This window comes from Rhinolophus sinicus, linkage group LG01, assembly GCF_036562045.2.
Source record: "Rhinolophus sinicus isolate RSC01 linkage group LG01, ASM3656204v1, whole genome shotgun sequence".
NCBI lineage: Eukaryota > Metazoa > Chordata > Mammalia > Chiroptera > Rhinolophidae > Rhinolophus > Rhinolophus sinicus.
Window position 1 is genome coordinate 181,536,300 of NC_133751.1, and position 21,924 is coordinate 181,558,223.

Sequence of the window (21,924 nt, forward strand, 5' to 3'; positions counted from 1 at the left end):
TTCAAATCCCTGCTTTGCTACTTACTGTATGATTGTGAATAAATTACTTAACCTCTTTAAGCCTCTCTTTCCGTACCTATAAAATGTAGGTATTAATAATACCAACATCCTAGGGTTGTTGTGGAGATTAAATGAGGTCATGCATGCATAACACTTAGCACAATATCTGCTAAGAGAAAACCTCCAGGAAATGTTAGCTACTGCTTTTATCACTTAGAGCAGGAGGCCTGCCTCTGTATGTGGTCAAAAGGTTTTTAGGTGTGTAATCATTTTAAGCTGCTTTTCACTATATTTTTCATGTAATCCTTGATAAAGCCTTCTAGATGATTCCTGCAAGTGTCTTTTTGTAATTTGTTTACTCCATGGGATTAATTGATCAATATGGCAGTTACTTTTTGCTTTTTCATTTCTTTTAGGCATAGCATACTTCTTTTTGGAGGGGGGGTGGCTTTGGTCCCGCTGGTTTGTGATAACATGCATGACTTTCTTAACTTCCTCTTTGTCTATTTTTTGAATGAGTTCTTCCTATCAACAGCTGGGGTAATACAGCACAGCTCAAGGAGAGAATTTCAGGCTTCATTTTCCCACAAGCATCATGTGAGCATTTGAACCTCTGTAAGGCACAGCTTTAGGGAAATTAGGAACTAAACTGAAAGGCAAGTTTCTAGCTGGAATGTAGATCAAAGAAGACATTATCCTGGTAGGCTTGCTCTATATTAGAGATAGACAAAGGGCGTCTCATCATTGACTGGTTAACAACTATAATTCTAAATTGATTGATTTCTAAAACAGGGTTCTGGTGGCACTCATGCTATGAAGTACAATCAGTCCATATAAATATATTAAAGACATATATTCAATGATTATTTTTGGTGGATTCAACAAATATTTATTCAGGCCCCTTATAATAAGTATGAAGTAGAGATTCATTAAATCTTGTTTCTATCTTGAGGGTGGGAATGTTCACGTGTTGTATGAGATGTTTATCGAACAAGATGTTTTCATTCCCATCTTACACATGAGGAATTGAGGCTGTGACTTTCTAAGATCATACGGCTACGAAGTGGCCCAAGTGGGATTTGACCCCTAAGCCCTTGGGACTTCAAGTCCTGTGCTTCTAGCCACTGGAATTCCCAAATGTGTGTGATTTTTCCCCCCACACCTACCGATTCTCTGACACCAGTTGGGTATCCTACAATTTAATTCAGTTCTGACACTACCTGGGGCCCAGAAGTTAAGGGCACAGTCCCGTAAGACTGCTCCCACTTCAGATGCCAATTGCAAATTCCATGTTGTCACTTATATGTCTGAATGACTGGCTATAATTGGGTTCCCACGAGCCCCTCCTCAGGTTCAATAATTTGCTAGAATGGCTCGTAGAACTCAGGAAAACACTAACTTATGCTGACCGGTTTATTATGTAATAAAGGATATGATAAAAAAGTACACAGAAACAGCCAGATGAAGAGATATATAGGGTGAGATCTGGAAGGTTCCCAAGATAGGAGTTTCTGTCCCTGTCAAGTTGGGATGCACCACCCTCCCAGCCTGTGATGTGTTCACCAACCCAGAAGCTCATAGAACCCTTTAATTCAGGGATTTTTATGAAGGCTTCATCAAGTAAGCATGATCGAGTATTAAATCAGTCTGCAGTCTTTCTCTCGTATCAGAGGATAGGGGGTGAGGCTGAAAGTTTCAAGTTTCTAATCATAGCTTGGTTTTTCTTGTGACTAGCCCCCATCCTGAAGCTATCCAGGAGCCCAACAACAGTTGCCTCATTAGAACAAAAGATGCTTTTATCACCCAGAAAAATTCCAAAGAATTTGGGAACCCTGTGTCAGGAACTGAGGTCAAAGACCAAATATGAGAATTAAATGCTCCTAGAGTCTATATTGATTAGTAAATTATAAGGCTTTTACGAGCTCTTGCCAAGAGCCAAGGATGAAGACCAAAATATACGTTTTCTATTATGTCACAATATTACAGGCTCTGGGATTCTTTTTTTTTTTTTTTTTTTTTTTTTCAGGGTCTTACTACCAGGCTTAGTTCCTATTATGTTTCAAACAGCCTGTAGAATTTTCTCACTTGTATTATATTTTTTCTCTGACAAGCCATGTAGTTGGGACTTCAGTATACTTGTTGATTGATTAAGGTTGTTTCATCACAAGGCATGCGTCCTTGAATTTCAAGACCATGTGTGGATTTAAGGAATCTGGAATTTCTTCAGAAATATCCAGGTGCATTTTTATGAAACACAGTTCAATTATGTCTCCTCAGTGCCATCTTGTCCTTTCCACACTCTAGTCACATGGGCTCCAATAAGACATTATGTAGCTGCCTTGCAACAGAAAGGTAATGCACATTCTCTATCCAGAATTTACAATACTGGAGAAACTTGACAGTAGGGAGGAGGTATAATAATGTAATTAGGGCATAGCAATTCAAGTTAGAAAGATCTAGATTCTAATGTTGGCTCCACTCCTTACTGAGACTTCTTAATTCTCTCTTGAGGTCAGTTTTCTCATCTGTAAAATGGGGATAATAATAGCATATTCCTTACAGGTTGTGTGAGTGTTAAATGACATCAGGCATATAAAGTGCTTGATACTCACATGCTAGCTATTTTTATTATGGGAAATGCAGTAGAGTCTCAGTATTCTGTGCATTGATGGCTTTAAGGTCCCTTATTTCATCTCTATCATTTCTACTTCTTAGAATATGTAAATACCATTCTATTTCAAGAGCAAAAGTGAAAGGACCCTGATGAAATGATTTGCTTCTTTAATGTGATACATGTTTTAAAAAAGGAAGGCAAATGTCAAGGTTTGTGTTTCCTTTTACTCTAAAGAATGAAAACTAAACATGGTTTGTCAAGTAATAAAATTAAGTACACTTAATTATTGTTTTGTGAGTTTGTATAAATCAGCTAACCTCTCTGGGCTTCAGCTTCCTCCTCTGCAAAATAAAGGAGTTAGACCAGATAATTGCACTGTTTCTTTCCCGCTAAGTTTGATTTAATGAAGCACTACCGTATACATCATATGAACTGGATGCTATACAGTCATCTTTCACATGCTTGAAGGCACTTATTAATTTGCTCCTTAGCCTTTTGTTATGAATCATAAGAAAGTCCAGGAAGTCTTTGTTTCTACTGTACATATTCTTAATCTCTGCGATGAGTTTCACAGCCTCCCATTCTAGATCTGGGTGGTCTGGTGGCTCCAGAATAAGGATAACCGTTTAGAGAAGAGCACTCTGCCTTCTTTAAACTGTCCCTGGAAAGACATCAGAAAGATACAGGTCCCTCTAACTAGACAGAGGGTCAGAGTCAGGAATATGGGGTCAAATTCTAGAAGTGAATTTTCTCCAGGACTGGGGGGCATAACTTTATTATTTATGTCTAGTTCAGAAGTGTAAGTGAATCATTTTTCAAGGACAAGTTTCTCCAAAAGGCAAAAAGATGTGTTAATAAGGGAAGGTAACAAAAAATGGTGTTTGTGAGAAAATTGAAATGTGGATAAAGGGGGTCTATCAGGAGAGGAAATACTTTTTATCTGTCACTTAGCAGATGAAGAGAGAGGGACATGAAGTCTTTTTCCACTTATAGCTAGGTCATCAAAGATGTTCACTGGAGCATTTTTTAAATAGTAAAATATTGGTAACAATACTGGGGGATTCTTAAACAATTTATGCTATGATTATAGGATGGAGTATTATGCATTAATTACAAATGATGTTTATAAATACTTATATGTCATGGGAAAATATTAAAGCTATAATAAATAACAGCATACATCTGTTGAAAACTATAAATAATACATGATATTAATTATGTAAAAATCTTAATAGAAAAACAAATGGAAAGCATTGGACCAGAATATTAAGACTGTTTATATCAGGGTGCTAAGATTATGGGAAAGTTCTGTTTTAATGATTATTTTTAACTTTTAAAAAGGTAAATGTATCTTTTTCTAAATTTTTGATATGAAATATTTCCCACTTTTATATTAGGAGTAAAAAACAGTACACATCATCTTTAAAAAGATCCTCACACACACAAATCCAAAACTAGGGTAATCATATAAAGCTTAGAGTTTCAAGAAAGCAGAACAAAAATTACTGGAAAGATTTTGAGAGAGCTGTCCAGTACAAGATCCTGACCCAGGCGTCAGAAGAGGAACGCGGAGTTGGCCACATCAGTGGAATGACCCTAGATGCAGAAGGCCTGACCGGGGGAGAGGGCCGCAGAGGCATGGCAACCAGCATGGGGAGCCTGCTTGGGGCCTTCCTTCCTGCCTATCCCTTAACTTTGAGTGATTTCTTGAGGGACACAGAGAGTACGAGATGCAAAGGGACGTTTGGTCACCTTCCTATCCCCTTAAGGACATGTGAATTTTTAAAACTTTCCCTTTAGTTAGGGAAACTCCTCTCGCCTGCGGGTTGGATGGTTCCAAGTAGGGCGGTGTTTCTTACAGTTCCTAGAAGCGAGTTGAGGGAAGCTTGGCATAAATTAAGGAGAGTGTGCTAAATGCTCCATAGGGCTACCTATATCCAACACAAAAGTTTAATTCCTAATATTTATGACTCCTTTCACCACTGGTATGGATGTTTCCCAAATCCTCAACATAATTCTTATTGTGGTCTGTTTGACACAGTCTATCCTTATCCTATGCAAATCTCCCCTCTGTGAGAGACTTTATTTCTCCTGTAGAACACCTTGTTTGTCTACCCTTTAGCTCCTGCTGGATTCCAAGCATCCATTTTTCACAGCTCTGACACCATAGAGAATAATTCTCACGAGCCCATCAGCCCATCATAGAGTAACTGACATTCTATCTCAGTAGCAAGAAAAGGCTGCCTTTAAAAGTCAAAAGTCATCAAAACAATGTAATATCCGGAGTGAAATGTTGCAGTCACCATGTCTTGTGGTTTGAATACCCTTGATCATGTGCCCTGTGTGAAGCAAGTTGCAGGTGGCCGTGTCTCTCAGGCCTCAGTAGGTGCATCTTCAGCCCACTTCACACTTTGGGCTCCTCGGGGAGGAGGGGCTGCAGCCCTGGCCCACTGTTAGCACAATGATCTTGAGGCTGCTCCTGGTTCTCAACTTCTTCCCTTCAATTCAAGTAACAGGTAAACAATTTTGATTTCTTTTCTCCTCTGAGTTTTACTTTGGAGGTCTTTGATTAGCTTGGTTCATTTACAATTTTAAACAACTTGTGAAGTTTGGATGTTGGAAGTGTAGTTTTGTTATAAAATGGCAACTTGTTATTTAGAAACTCACTGATTCTCAGATTACAGTATGATATTTTCATGACCATCTTTTGGAATGAAACAAAATTTATTTAGCTGTTAGTTGATGGTGTGTCAAAATGTATAGCATATATATATATATATATATATATATATATATATATATATATATTAACTAAAGAAAACTCCTATAATCAGATTGGTTCTGAAAGCTCTGGATGTAGACTGCCCGGGTTCATATCACAGATCCAATTTTTACTAGATGAGTTTAGATTATTATTTAAACTCTCAAAGCCTCAGTTTCCTTGTCTGGAAAACAGGGATGATAATAAACTCATCTCAAGGTCATTGTGAGGATAAAATGAAATAATCCATGTGAAATGCTTAGTGCATTTGCTAGCAAGTCACTGTTTTGCTTGTAAGATAAGTGTTCGTTGTAATTGCTATGTCTATTGAAATTGAATGAGTGCCAAAATGAATTCTGGAGTCATCACAGAAACTGGTACAACACAAATGCTAATAAATTAGTTTGCTTTTACAATTGGCTGAATCTGTTTTCTTAGATTAAAATCCTTTAAATTCCCAATGATAATGAAGAGGAGGATGATATACCTAACACTATTATAGAACCTCCTTTCAGATGAAGAAATGGAGGGGTAGAAATACTCATTTGCCCAAGAATACACAGGTACTGGCTGTTGGAACCAGAGTTTGATGATAGAGCCTGAGCTCTTGACCATTATGCTATCCTATCTAACGTGATGTGGTTTATAATTTCATAGCTCCAGATACATCCAAGGTTGAATCATCTTCAAAAAATCACAATTCCAAACAGAAAGAACTTGTTGCATTGGTGGGCCTGGAGTAAGGTGTTTGTTCAACTTGCTCTCAGAGAAGGGTCCTGCTTGGCTCAAAAATTGGATTGATAAGTGTTAATGGGCATGTTTAAATTTAGTTATTTTCCCCTTGAAAATACATTGGAAAGCCAGTATCTCCAGTTTTCTTTCTCATTTATTTTGGTGGTGAAAAGACTACATTATTTGTCATTGCTCTTAAACACCATGTGGATGTGCTCCAAAGGGTATATTTTGGTGCAAAGGGTATAGATGGGTATGTATGTATGCACAAGTATAGTACATACATACCCATCTATTTAGTTGCCAAATATGCCAGTGAGCACATTTACAAACTGTGTATATTTATAACAGGTTTTGATATAATAAAAGGCATGAGCTGGTGATGAGATAGGTTATGCTTTTAGTATCTAGTACCAAGTATTTAGAGCTACTAAATTCATTTTAAAAGTATCTTTAAATTTATTTTTAAAAAGCTCTTTAAACTCTATTTTTAAGGGATCTTTAAAATTTATTTTTAAAGACTATTTAAAATTTCTTAATTGGTTAAATTAAGTAAAGGATACGCAGAAAGAGAAACCTCACTCTGACAGAAAACTAAAGTTGGTAATTGTACACAAACTACTTTTCTGATATGCTTTGTGGACAACCATCTGTCGTCAGTTCATTCACCCTCCTTTGAAGATATTTTTATAAGACCCAAAGCTTTATATATATTTTTAACTTATTAAAAGGAAGATAGCTGAAAAAGCAGTCAGCGAGTTCAGACACACGGAACCCTTGTTTACTTTATGATACAGATACTTTTCAAACACCAAATCTCCCTCCTTATAACTTTTCAGATTTGATACTGAGTGGCCATCTAATCAAGTACGAAAGGAATTGGACTAGACAAGGCACTTTTGAAATGCTTCTTCCAATGAGAAAACTTATGAGAAAAATAATTACAACGTATATAAATGTATGATCTATTCTAATTAATGGTGCAAAACCTTCCATGTGATTTTTGTTTCTCTGTATTACCCTCTATGAAGAAATTAGAAAGATAAGAAAATCCTCTGGTCAAAGTGTAATTGTCCTCCCTAGGATTGTGAGAGACTACTGGTATATTTATGTGGAGGTATGTGTGTGTGTGTGTGTGTGTGTGTATAAAGAACAGTTATTTCCCCACTAATTTAATAATTTTAACTCATTGGCTCATGGCAGATCTTAAAGTATTTATTTTATGAAGGTTAAAACTAACCTGATTCTTTATGATTATAATGACATTCTAGAAAGATGTTTGTGGCTAAATTAAAGAAGTATGATATAGAAAGTGTAAGGAAACCTTAACTCAGACAATTCCTTTACTAAGGTTGCATGTTTTCTATCAGATTTGGATAACTGTGTTATTGAGATCCACAACAGAGGATTTTGTTGACTTTAGAAGATGCGTGCAGCTTAGAATTGCAGACCCTGGAAAGGGATATGATTTGTGATTGATGATGGATGGAGTGTGCATATAATACATGGCATTGTTCATAGATTTTCAGCCAATTTTGGTTATTTTTCAGCAAGATAATTATTAAGTATGAAGATAAAATCAGGCAGACATCACTTATTTTTACATGAGAGAGTTTCCTTTCATTTTTCCCCAAACCTTAGCAAGTAAACTGTCAAAACGGCGAGTTTGATTTTTTCAGTGCTGCTGCATTTCCCTTAGCATTTGTTTTTCTGAAAGAGACACAGAAGGCAGGAAAATGGTGATGATAGAAATTTAATCATTTCTATCATCAGCAAAGCAAAATAATTAAACTTTATTTTCAGCCCAGCAAATAACCATTCTGAGAGAGTTGCACACCAAAAGAACTATCTTCTCATTGGAAAGTGTTGCTCTGAGGCTGGGCTTGGGAAAGTAAGGTAGAAAGATGAACATCAAAAATGCAAAGCAGGCAGGTCACAAGAACATGGTGATACGAGGGGTGCTCCTTGAGCTCTCCTTGAAGTTACAAGTTGAACAGTTATAATTCAACAAAGGATTCCCTACGCAACACACAAAGACATCTGAGAGATCCATGCATGGAAACCTCTGCAGGTGGGCGAATCTGGGCGAACAATGGAAGAGGGAAGGGAGAAGTGTACGTGGGCCATGGGATGCAGCTCGTAGCTCTTTGCAGTCCTAGGAGAGGAGACGGTGGAGACTGCAGGTGCACTCTCTGTGGCCCTGAGCACTGCTTCCTGAGGGATCAGCATATAATACGAGGGAACCCAGTGATTGGGGCAGAGCTCTCTGGGCAAAGACAGAATACAGAAGCGCAACAACTGTGGTTTAACAGCCCTCACTGCCAGGCAGAAAAATGGAGTCTGGGTGCCTTTTCTCACTTTCCAAAGCTCACCTTCCCCATTTCCTCCCAGTGTTAGCCACAGGCCCTAGAAAAAAATGGTAGCAGTGTCAGATTAAAGAGCAGAATATCTACAGCCCTGGGGACTGGAGAGACAGTTCTTGAGTGGCAGATACACCCTGTGCCTAATGCCAGTGACAAGGAAGGAACTATAGGGTCAAGGCAGCTATGGTCTGGTAATCACCATTACTTGGAGGAGAAAACAAAGCCATAAACAGACCCTCCCACCTTTTATGGCTGAACACCTCCCAGCCTACCCTGACCCCCACCTATTATGGCTGAACACAGCGGGGACACTGAGGCTGCTGAGGCACACAGCTCTGCATCTGGCTGCAGGGGCAGCACTGGATTTAGAGGCTCAGAACCCCATTGCCCACCACATCCTTCCACAGGGGTGATGCTCTGAGACTGAAGCAGCCTGGTCACAGAGGAGAAGCCCACCTCCTCAGGAAATCTCCCACTGTGCAAGAAGCCAAAACAGGGTGAGAGAAAATAAAACACTCCAGTGCTACCTACTGGAAAACAAAAGAAAGACTTCATATCAACCTGCTGCAGAATTCATTCCTATAGATTCTGGAAGAGAAATAATCCGTTAATTGCCATGAATAGCCGAGGTAAAAAGGCAGCTCAGAAAGAAATGAAAAACTTGCAAAAAATAAACTTAAAGACATGGATATATGTGACTTAAATGACAAATAATTCAAGACTGCAGTTTTGAAAAATCTCAATGAGATGCAGAAAACTCAATTGACAGTTTAATGAACTCAGAAATAAAATTAATGAACAAAATGAATATTTTACCAAAGAGACTGAAATTTTAAAAAAGTACCAAATAGAAATTCTGGAGCTGAAGAACTCAACAAAAGAGATGAAGTATGAAACAGCGACTTTAGGAAATAGTACTGATCAGATAAAGGAAAGAATTAGTGATATCGAAGATAGAAATCTGGATATGACACAGATGGAAGAAGAGAGAGACTTGAGAGTTAAAAGAAATGAAAGCACTCTACAAGAACTTTATGACTCCATCAGAAAGAGCAACATAAGAATAATGGGTATACCAGAAGGAGAAGAGAGGGGCACAGAGCATCTATTCAAACAAATAGTCAATGAGAACTTCCCAAACCTCTGGAAAGAACTGGATCCTCGAATCCAAGAAACAAACAGAACACCAAATTACCTCAATCTGACCAGACCTTCTCCAAGGCACATTATATTGAAGCTGTCAAAAATTAATGACAAAGAAAGAATTCTCAAGGCAGTCAGGGAAAAGAAGATTGTGACCTACAGAGGAAAGCTCATTAGAATAGCATCAGATTTTTCAGGAGAAACTCTACAAGCCAGGAAGGAGTGGAATCAAATATTCAAACCATTGAAAGAAATTACCAGCCAATAATGATATGTCCTGCAAAGTTATCCTTTAGATATGAAGTAGGAATAAAGATCTTGCCAGATATACAGAAACTGAGGGAATTTCCCACCACAAGGCCTACATTACAGGAAATACTAAAGGAGGTTATGTTACCTGAAAAAAAAACACAAAAGGATACAAAACTATGAGTAAGATTACTAACAGACAGACAGAAGCAGGAAATGGCAACCCTTGCAGAGAACCGGCATTATACACTTAAACATAACATACAGGGTAAATAAGATGAAAAAAAACCATAAAAAAGAAAAAGGGAAGAAGAAGACAATACGCTACTGCGACTCAGAAATGAACTCACAGCATAAATAGGGATAATTTGTGACAACAAAAACATAAAAGGGGAGGGAGCAAACATCTGAGTTTGCAAAGGGATATGGAGATAAGATGCATGATGAAGAAAAAGGACTACTGAATATATGAAACTTTCTTTTACATTAACTTAATGATAACTATTTTAAAAAAATCTAGAACTAAGACACATAACATAAAAAAAGAGGGAAGAGAGGGAAAAAAAAATCATAGAAACCACCAAACTAAAATAACAGACAGAAATGCAAAGGCAAAGAAACAATGGAGACACCGAGCTGCCAGAAAACAAAAGATAAAATGATTATAGGAAATCTTCATATATCAATAATCACACTAAATGTAAGTGGACCGAAGTCATCAATAAGAAGGCATAGAGTAGCAGATTGGATCAAAAAACAAAACCCAACCATAAGCTGCCTCTAAGAGACATATGTCAGCTGCAAGGATAACTATAGACTGAAAGTGAGTAGGTGGAAAATGGTACTCCAAGCAAATGGTAACCAGAGCAAAGCAGGTCTAATCATATGTGTATTTGATGAAACAGACTTCAGGATAAAAAAGATAACAAGAGACAAAGATGGACACTTCATAGTGATAAAGGGGACAGCACAACAAGAAGACATAACACTTACTAACGCATGTGCTCCCAATCAGAAAGCACCAAAATATATAAAGCAACTACTAACAGAACTAAAGGGAGAAACTGACAAAAAACACAATTATGGTAGGGGACCTAAATACTCCATTGACAGCTACGAGGTTGGAAAATTAAGTTCTTGAACTCATCCTAGAAAAAGTGCTACACACCTACATATCTCACTGCTGAATATCACTATGGTCACCTTTGAAGTACTCCCCTTGGGAAGCTATGTACGGACGCCAGTGCGTAGTCCATCCTTCAAAGCAATTTTGGAACTCTTTTTCTGGAATGGCCATCAGAGCTGTCGTCCTTTTACCCTTGATGTCCTGAATGTCATCAAAATGTCTTCCTTTCAATATTTCCTTTATCTTTGGGTAAAGAAAGAAGTCACTGGGGCCCAGATCAGGTGAGTAGGGAGGGTGTTCCAATACAGTTATTTGTTTACTGGCTAAAAACTCCCTCACAGACAGTGCCGTGTGAGCTGGTGCATTGTGGTGATGCAAGAGCCATGAACTGTTGGCAAAAAGTTCAGGTCATTTAACTTTTTCATGCAGACTTCTCAGCACTTCCAAATAGTAAACTTGGTTAACTGTTTGTCCAGTTGCTAAAATTCATAATGAATAATTCCTCTGACATCAAAAAAGGTTAGCAACATTTCTGCAATGCAGTTCGTGAACTTAATTGTCCTACCTTGTGTGAATAGATCATCCAAACAGAAAATCAGTAAGGAATTATCAGCCTTAAGTGACACATTGACCAACTGGACATAACTGACATTTACAGAGCATTTCATCCTAGAAAAACACACTATGCATTCTTTTCTAGTGCACATCAAACATTCTTAAGGGCAGACCATATGTTGGGACACAAAACTAGCCTCAGAAAATGTAAGACTGGAATCATACCAAGCATATTCTCTCACCACAATGCTTGGAAATTGGAGATCAGCTGGAAAAAGAAATTGGACACAAATATGTGGAGTGCAAACAACATGCTACTAACGAATGAATGGGTCAAAGAAGAAATAAGAGATTAAAAGTTACATAGAAACAAATGAGAATGAAAATACATCATATTAAAATTATTGGCATGTGGTAAAAGCAAGGAAATTTATGTCATTCCAGGCCTATCTCAAGAAACAAGAAAAAACCCAAGTAAACAACCTAACATTACATCTTAAAGAACTAGAAAAAGAAGAACGAATGAAACCCAAAGTCAGCAGAAGGAAGGAAATAATAAAAATTAGAGCAGAATTAAATGAAATAGAGAACAATAAGACAATAGAAAAAAATAATGCAACAAAGAGGTGGTTCTTTGAAAAGACTGACAAATCCCTGGCTAGACTCACTAAGGAAGAGCTAAGACATAAATAAAATCAGAAATGAAAGAGGAAAAGTTATGACAGATACCACAGAAATACAAAGGCTCATACAAGAATACTATTAAGGACTATATGCCGCCAAATTCAATAACCTAGAAGAGATAGACAAGTTCTTAGAAATATATAACCTTCCTAGACTGAATCACAAATAACTGGAAAATCTAAATAGACTGACAGTACGGAAATTGAAACAATCATCAAAAACCTCCCCAACAGCAAAATTCCAGAAACAGCTGGCTTCACTAGTGAATCCTACCAAACACTCAAAGATGATTCAATACCTGGGCTCCTCAAACTCTTCCAAAAAATTGGAGAAGAGACAATATTTCTAACATTTTATGAGGCCAACATTACCCTAATACCAAAACCTGGTAAGAATAACACACAGAAACAACAACTAACAAACAAACAAAACAACAACAAAAAACTACAGACCAATAGCTCTGATGAATACAGATGCAAAAATCCTAAACAAAATATTAGCAAATCAAGTACAACAATACATTAAAAATATTTTACATCATGATAAAGTGGGGTTCATTCCAGGGGCACAAGGATGGTTCAACACATGCATATCAATCAATGTGATACACCACATAAACAAAATAGAGAATAAAAATCATATGATTCCATCAATATGTTCAGAAAAAGCATTTGACAAAATACAACATCCATTTATAATTAAAACACTTAACAAAATGGGTATAAAAGGAAAGTACCTCAACCTAATAAAGGCCACATATGACAAACCCTCAATTAATAGCATATTTATGGTGAAAAACTGAAAGCTTTTCCTCTAAAATCAGGAACAAGACAGGGATACCTACTGTCATCACTGTGATTCAGCATAGTATTGGAAGTCCTAGCCAGAGCATTCAGGCAAGAGAAAAAAATAAAAGGCATCCAAACTGGGAATGAAGAAATCAAATTGTCACTTTGTGTAGACGACATGATTCTTTATATAGAAAACTCTAAAGACTCCACCAAAACACTATTAGAAATAATGAACAAATACAGTAAAGTTGCAGGATACAAAATCAATGTACAAAAATCCATTGCGTTCTTATATACTAACAATGAAATTTCAGAAAGAGAAATAAAAAAACAACACAATTCCTTTTGCAATTGCAACAAAAATAATAAAACACCTAGGAATAAATTTAACAAAGGATGGGAAAGACCTAGACACTGAAAACTGTAAGACATTATTAAAATAAATTGAAGGAAACACAAAGAAATGGAAAGATATCCTGTGTTCACTGATTGGAAGAATCAACATAGTTAAAATGGCCATATTACCCAAAGCAATATACAGATTTAATCCCTATCAATATCCCAATGGCATTTTTTCAAGAAATACACAAAAAATCATCAGATTTTTATGGAATCACAAAAGACCCTGAATAGCTAAAGCAACCCTAAGAAAAAAGAACAATGCTGGAGATATCACATCCCTTTGACTTTAGTTTTTACTACAAAGTGACAAAATCAAAACAGCATGGTATTTGCAAAAGAACAGACACAAAGACCAATGGAATAGAATTGAGAATCCAGAAATAAACGCTTGTAAATATGGACAGATAATTTTTGACAAAGTAGCGAAAAACATACAAGGGAGAAAAGAAACCCTCTTCAATAAATGGTGCTGGGAAAATTGGAAAGCCATGAGCAAAAGAATGAAACTAGACTGCTATCTGTCACCACATGCCAAAATTAACTCAACATGGATCAAAGACCTAAATATAACACCTGAAACAATAAACTGCACAGAAGGAAGGATAGGTACTAAACTTATGGACCTTGGTTTCAGAGAGGATTTTATGAATTTGACATCAAAGCAAGGGAAGTAAAAGCTAAAATAAATTAATGGAACTATATCAAACTGAAAAGCTTCTGCACAGCAAAAGAAACCATCAACAAAACGAATGAAATGGGAAAAGACATTTGCAAACAACACCTCTGATAAGGGGCTAATATCCAAAATATATAATGAACATATATAACTCAACAACAACAAAAACCAATTCAATTAAAAATGGGCAGAGGACCTGAGCAGGCACTTCTCCCAAGAAGACATACACAAATGGCCAACAGATATACGAAAAAGTGCTCTACTTCACTAGGTGTTAGGAAAATGCAAACCAAAACCACAATAAGATATGACTTCACACCTGTTAGAATGGCTATCATCAACAAGACAAGTTAACAACAAGTGTTGGAGAGGCTGTGGAGAAAAAAGAACCCTCGTACACTGCTGGTGGGAATGGAAACTGGTACAGCCTCTATGGAAAACAGCATAGAGGTTCCTCAAAAAGTTAAGTGTAGAATTACCATACGACCCAGCAACCCCTCTTCTGGGTATCTATCCTAAAAATCTGGAAACATTTATCTGTAAAGATATATGTACTCCTATCTTCATTGCAGCATTATTCAAGGTGTCCAAGACACGGAAACAATCAAAGTGTCCTTTGATAGATGATTGGATAAAAAAGATGGAATACTACTTGGCCATAAGAAAAGATGAAATACTGCCATTTGCACCAATATGGATGGATCTTGAGATTATCATGGTAAGTGAAAGAAGTCAGACAGAAAAAGTCAAGAACCATATGACTTCACTCATATATTTGGGATACAGAATTGAAAGCAACAAATGAACAAGACAAAGAAACAAAAACTCACAGTTTAGTGGTTACCAGAGGGGAAGGAGGGTGGTAGAAAAGGGAAAAGGGGGTCAAATATATAGTGATGGAAGGAGAATTGACTCTGGGTGAACACACAATACAGTATATAGATAATGTATTATAGAATTGTACACTTGAAATCTATATAATTTTATTAACCAATGTCACCCCAATAAATTTAATACAAATAAAAAAATGCAATGTAATCAGCAGATTGCTGTACCTATGTTTAGTATACTGTTGCCAGTTTTTCTGACTGTTAAAACATTATCTTGGTGCTTTGCCATTTGATGGACATTTCCAAAGTGCAGACTTCTTGCTTAAGAAGTCTGTTTTACTGTATGTACTACCAGACCCTACAATAAGATACTATTTATTTATTTATTTATTTATTTATTTATTTATATTTATTTTTTTTGGGGGGGAAGGGGAACAGGACTTTATTGGGGAACAGTGTGTACTTCCAGGACTTTTCTCCAAGTCAAGTTGTTCTTTCAATCTTAGTTGTGGAGGGCGCAGCTCAGCTCCAGGTCCAGTTGCCCGTTGCTAGTTGCAGGAGGCACAGCCCACCATCCCTTGCGGGAGTCGAACTGGCAACCTTGTGGTTGAGAGGACGCGCTCCAATCAACTAAGCCATCCGGGAGCTCAGCGGCAGCTCAGCTCAAGGTGCCATGTTCAATTTTAGTTGCAGGGAGCGCTGCCCACCATCCCTTGCGGGACTCGAGGAATTGAACCGGCAACCTTGTGGTTGAGCGCTCACTGGCCCATATGGGAATCCAACCAGCAGCTTTTGGAGTTAGGAGCATGGAGCTCCAACCCCCTGAGCTACCAGGCCGCCCAACTTTTTATTTTTTTTAAAGGCAACAATCCAGCTAGGACTTTTATAGCAAGGATATTAATTTTATAGTAAAATTAATATCAATATAACAATATCAGGAAATAGAATGAGACATTTTTACAGATAGATTAGAAATAGAAATGAATCTGTGATCCTAACTTTGAAGCTCTCCCGTTCAAACGTTTACTATGGGTGGGGAGGGGATCTTGCTGTCTCTTCTTCTTTAGACATAGACTGTCCTCCTTTTTAATGTCTTCATTCTATTTTCAAGAGTGAAGAAATGCCATATGACTACCATTCAGCTTTTATCATGTGTGAATATCTTCCTTCAAGTATTTCCTGCATACTGTGTGCTGACATTTACAAAATGAAAATATTTATGCCACTAACATCCCAGAAGAAAATTCCATTTGCGGTTTATCATCTCTAAAACAATAACTCTTTATTAACTAGTATAGCCATTGATAAGGATACAAAATTCACCACACTTTCTTGTCTAAAAATTATAGGGCAGGCACTCCTTCAAAGCACAGTTATTTCACAGCTGGTCATTGAAAAGGATAAAGTCTTTTTTTCTCCTTTTATCTTGGTGAAATTTTTGTTTGCCTTTTTCTTCAAGAAATTTATTATTTATAGAACTTCACAGAGACTGGAATTTTCCATCTCAGTAGATTAGCTGAAGTTCAGGAAAAAATGACATCTGGGTTTCTTTGTGACTGACTGAAGGGTTCTCTTGTTTTCTAAGCTCCGATAAGGAATGTATGTCTCTTTTATGGTGATTTCTTTTACTCTTTTTGGTCATTGACATGGTGTTGTCATCAAACAAATGAACGCAGATACTAAAAAAAAAACACACAAAAATGTGCGTGGAACTTTCAGTCTGAGAGTCATTGCATGAGGATGAGTTTCTGAAGCTGGAGGGAAGGTAACCCAGGCCCAAGTGAGAAGTGGTTGGAAAGTAGGTGTGCAGCCTCTTGCTTGTTACTCTCATTTTGATGACTCTAGACCCGAGAAGACAGGTGCGCTGGATGGGGTCAACTGCTATTCAGTCACTTGTTAGAGGGTGTGAAAAAGAGACCACAGTTCTGTGGCCTTAGTATTTCAATGCTAATTTCATATGCATCTTAATTTAGTCTGTATGTCACCATGCTGATTACGTGTGTATATGTATTCATTGCTGAAAGAGAACCTGCATGATCATGGAGAATTTCTTACATAACTTTGAGCTGCAACTTTTTTTCTGCATCACCATTACCGCCATCTTTTTCATTTGTCATCATCTTAATTATCTGGGGGAATCTGACTGCCAAGGTAACCAGGTTAATTGTTTTTGATGGTGTCATAAAAGTCCTCCACTCACTGTTCACTCTGACCTCTGATGTAGTTGAGAATCTCTTTCTGCAGCATCTGTGTCAGTTTGTTAGCTCACAATCCACCATGCAACACATTGATTGCAGCAGTAACTCCTATTTATCACCCACTCATTCACACAAGAATCTGAATTATTGACATGTCTTACATTTTAACAATGACATAGACTTCCTTGTTATGAACTTACGTGGGTGTTTTTTGTTTGTTTGTTTGTTTTGCCTGCTGAGAAGGTAGAAGGCTGTGCTTTTCATTGCTTAGGAATACTTAACACATGATGAAGTGTCCGAACATCACTGTGGCTATATTTGCAGCTTCCATGTGACCCAATGACGTTTTTTGCTATTGAACACTACTAATAGTAAGTGTACATAATTTAAGGTTAGATTTAGGAAGGCTGAGTCCAAGAGGGTTCCATTTCTGATCCACAGACTCTATCCCACAGAAGGTGGGTGAGAATGGGTGCATATGAGGAGAATGGTTTCTTCCACCATGAGGTTCCTGGGGGAACTAAAACAGGATATGAGTAACTTACTGGGTATTAATGTCTAGAGTGCCTGCTCCTTCTGATGCTTCAGTAAGACAGGTCTTCATTCACATGCTCGTTCAACAGTTATTTATCAACATCTTCTACGTGCTATTCTAGGTTTTGTGACAGATACAAAATCCCCCTTTGAGCTTCAGGGAAGTAAAAATGAGAACTGTGAAATCTTTCTAAAATTTTTTTTTTCACTGAAGGACTACCATGATACTATTCTATTCACACTTATTTATTTTATGGAAAACGGTTATAAGCAAAAGCATCCAAGAATTGTTGAATTCAACCACAGACACTTAGAGACTGGAGGAAACTTAGACATCTCCCAACATGTGGAAGAGGAAGTTGTGTTGATGGTTCCTAGGAGATGCTTATAGAAAGATGACATTGCAATGTTACTGGCATTTTTGGGTGTTTTTACGTTGGACCTATCAGATTTATCTAACCTCTCTCCTTTCAGACCCTAATACAAGATTCTTAATCCCAATATTGCAGCTTTCTTCACTGTCACACATCTGCAGTTTGCATTTATGATCTTTCTGATGCTGTTTCCCTCTTGGAATTCCTTTTCTCTCCCTTTCCACTCATCCAAATCCTACTTGTCTTTCACTTCATGTCCTTAGTGCAAGATTCACCTACGTGAGGAAGTTTTCTCTGGGTATTCAGCCTTCATTATGAACTTGTAAGAGCAATTTCAATTTAAGCATAACTCAATCTAACAAATACTTATTAAACTGCTTTTATATTTTAATCTCTATTGGGGTCTGAACGAATATAAAAAGAGGAAAAGAAATACAAAGACTTAAGTAGCACACAAAAACTGCTTGTGTAATCAAGTTCTCTCTGCTTTCATGGACTTTATGATCTAGTTGAGAAGACTATATATAACAGGACATAACAGCTGGAAACAGAAAAATGACACTTGGCTGTTCCCTACCTCACCATACCATTTGATATCTTAATGGCTTTGTACATATTATTCTTGTAATCTAGAATGTCCCCTACACGTCTCAACTGAAGAAATCTTCTCTGGGACCCTAAATGGCAAAATGAGGGACTTCTTTTCTTCTCAAAGTTCCCCCATTTTTTTTTTTGTGTTGACACATCTGTTTTTTCCACTAGACTGTGAGCTTCTTGAGGGCAGGATCAGGTTTTATGCATCCTTATAACCTCGGTAATATGCACAGTACTGGAAGAATTTCAGGTGTTCAACAAATATTTGTTGAAGGAAGAAATGAATGAATTAGTACTAAAATGAGGAAGCATAAAATACATACTCTAGGAAGATTAATATAGAATCGTAAGCCTTTATGGAGAGTTGAGAATTGAGCTGGACTTTAAAGCAATATATGATTTAAATGGATGTTATTAATAATAATTGGTAGCTAATATTTATTTTGCACTCATAATGTGCCAGGCACTGTTCTGTCTGACTTTTCTCATATTAAATCATTTATTCTTTCCCTAAATCCTATGAGATAGATGCTATGATTATCCCCATCTCATAGATGGGGAAACTGATGCATGGAGCAGATAGAGCAACTTGCCTGTGGTCACGCATTGAGTAAGTGAGTAAATCCATACACAATACAAACAAAGAAATTAAATCAGGAATACTGTTTGACGTTCTTGGAACAGATGGACAGTCTGAATGTTTGGAGGCCTGGAGAGGTAGGGTAGAATCAGATCAAACAAAGGATGGAATATTGATAATAGAATTTCAAACATCGTTTTCCAGGCATTGTGAAGAAGCTGAAAGATTTTGGAAGCAGGATGGTCTAGGATAGGTATGGTAGGGAGACTGATGTCAAGGCAATCATGTTATAACACTGTCACCAGGAAGAGGGTAGTAGATTAGGATTTGGATGACAAAGTTGGGAATAGAAAGAAGTGACTGTTACAAAAGATGTTTTGAAAGTAGAAATTCCAGGATTTAGAGCATATCTTTGGATGAAGGTGAAAGAGAGGGAGGGATCAAGAATAATGCCAGGGTTTTTGGTTTAACAGAGGAATGGTGGTATTACCACCTGAAATCAAGATGTACAACTGAGTTTTGTAGGAAAATAGTGTTTAGCTTTAGATGCGTTGAGTTTGAAGTAAAGCCTTGAGATGTCAGAAAAGTATCTAGTATAGAGCTGAAGATATGGGAACAGAGTAAGAATATTTAGGAATCCTTATCTTTGGAATGAAGCTGAAGTCATGGGAATGGATGGCTAGCAGCGAGAAGGGTGCTTAAGTGTAGAAAATCAGAGAGTTGAACTGAATCTGGAAAATAGCTCTTGTTAGGAGTCAGCTAAAGAGAATGATGAGCTAGTGAAGGAGACAGAGAATATGTTTGGAGAGGTAAGAGGGAAGGAGAAGTGAATAATGTCTTGGGAAGGTCACTGTTTTGACTAAAAGGAGTCCAGCTGGGACTTTTGAGTTTAGGCAGAGCTTTGGGGAAGAAAGACAAGAATTCAAAGGTCAAGAAAAAGGGCAGGGAATTACTATATAAGTGAAGACAATAAGGAACGTATATCACCTATATTGTTTGGGTATTTTGTGCATAGCAGGTATGTAATAAATGTTTGCAAACTGAGTGACTTTATTATGGATGACATGTGGAAGGAACCAAATGCTGGTCTTAAGTGTGTGTGTGTGTGTGTGTGTGTGTGTGTGTGTGTGTGTATAGTGTTGCAGGGTGAAGGAGAGAGCTATTAGAGAAGAGGAGGAGGTAGAAGAAAAAAAGGTGGATGGAGGCAGCTTTCTCCAGAAGATGAAGAGGAAGATGATTTGGAGCATAGGAGATTAGAGAGAGGAGACCAAATCTCTAAGAAGAATGGGGAGGAATAAAGCAGATTTATAGGGGCAGAGATGTGTTAGAATGAAGCTGGGGAAAATGAGTGATTTCATGCTTGCAAACCTGATGTTAAAGACTGTTTTGTTTTATATATATATATATATATATATATATATATATATATATATATATATATATATATATATATATATATATATAATTACACTTATATCAAACAAGGGCCACTGGGATAATACATATCTTGACTGAATTTGCTTGAGCCTTCAAAAACGCACACTATGGCTGGGCTTGGCCTCAGTTCATGGCTGAGATAACAAGTCACAAGTTTCAGACCAACTCTGCCCAACATCATGGGCAGAACTCCATTTTCCAGTCAAGGAAGTTAATCTCATCATATTCCTGTGTTTTTTGGAACAAGGATGTGGCTGCTTGCTTTTGGATTTGGGAAGGCCATGTCTGTTATTCTTTTTACCTTTCTTTTTTAAAACTCAAAAGCTAAAGCTACTGATTTTCTAAGGCTGGGGGGTGTTAGGAGTTTTAGTCTGTCACACTATGGCACAGCTTTTCTAGGCCTTTGTTTTCTCATCTGATACGTAACGGGATTGGACTTGAAGACATCTTGGGTATATTTCTGGCTTAAGAATGTTTCTTAAGTGGAATAAAAAACTCTGGCTTTCATCAGCTCTAACAAGGCAACTCGACCACCCCATCACTTTGTAGATGTTCTTCTGATCTGATAGAGAAAATACAGCTCCAAACCAGCCATCTCTGAAATCACTTGGAGAGGTTGTCAACCGGGATCTTAGATACTAATATGCTTAGAAATGACAGCAGGAGTTTTAGGGACAATATTGTCTTTGCTCTCTCTCCCCTTTCTTCCTATGTAATGTTAAGGTTCAACACAATAATGATTTTTCAAACTTCTAGGCCATGATACTTACCTAGAAGATTCTGTATGTGCTAAGGTCCTGAGCAGGTTCTTCGGAGGTGTAAGATTTAGAGAGAATGAAAACAGAAAGGAAAAATGTACTCTTGTCTTTTTCACAAAGTTGTTTTGAATGAGGACTCAGAATGATGGTGGCTCAGGAGGAAAATATGATTCCCAAATGTGGTTACTAGATTACAATATATATTTAGAAAACAATATATTAATATAGAAAGTCCCTTGATACCTGTGGGATTGCTTTTAGCTAAATTACTGTCATAATATTTACGTAGAAAGCTATAAAGCCCTAGTTACTTATTATTTGGACTACAGGCATCCTTTTAAGATAATAAAACTTGATTTTGGGGAGAGGCTTGGTGGCTTTTGATATGGGTACCTCTTTTATATAAGTTAAGGTAATCTGCTATGTTATCCTCTTAGACTGTCCTTCTATCATAAGGAGCTGAGAGGATGATTGCCGACCTTTGAAGGTAGGGACTGGGTTACATTGCTTTGTGTTTAGGAAC

At 37.3% G+C, this 21,924-nt stretch overlaps 1 protein-coding gene across 3 annotated transcripts in view; it reads left to right on the forward strand.

The window, feature by feature from the left end:
* The first annotated feature begins 4,930 nt into the window (after window positions 1–4,930).
* The window catches only part of CD28 (CD28 molecule), a 45,530-nt gene continuing 28,536 nt past the window's right edge, over window positions 4,931–21,924 (forward strand). The window contains exons 1-2 of one of the 3 annotated variants that reach the window (XM_074340760.1): window positions 4,985–5,130; window positions 14,669–14,814. Coding sequence is in view for 2 of the 3 variants with exons in the window: in XM_074340762.1 (XP_074196863.1) it covers window positions 5,076–5,130 (55 nt within the window). In the remaining variant the exon portion in view is untranslated. Of the gene's footprint in view, window positions 5,131–14,668; window positions 14,815–21,924 lie in introns of all 3 variants that reach the window. The other 2 variants (XM_074340762.1, XM_019726879.2) reach the window with 2 other exon arrangements.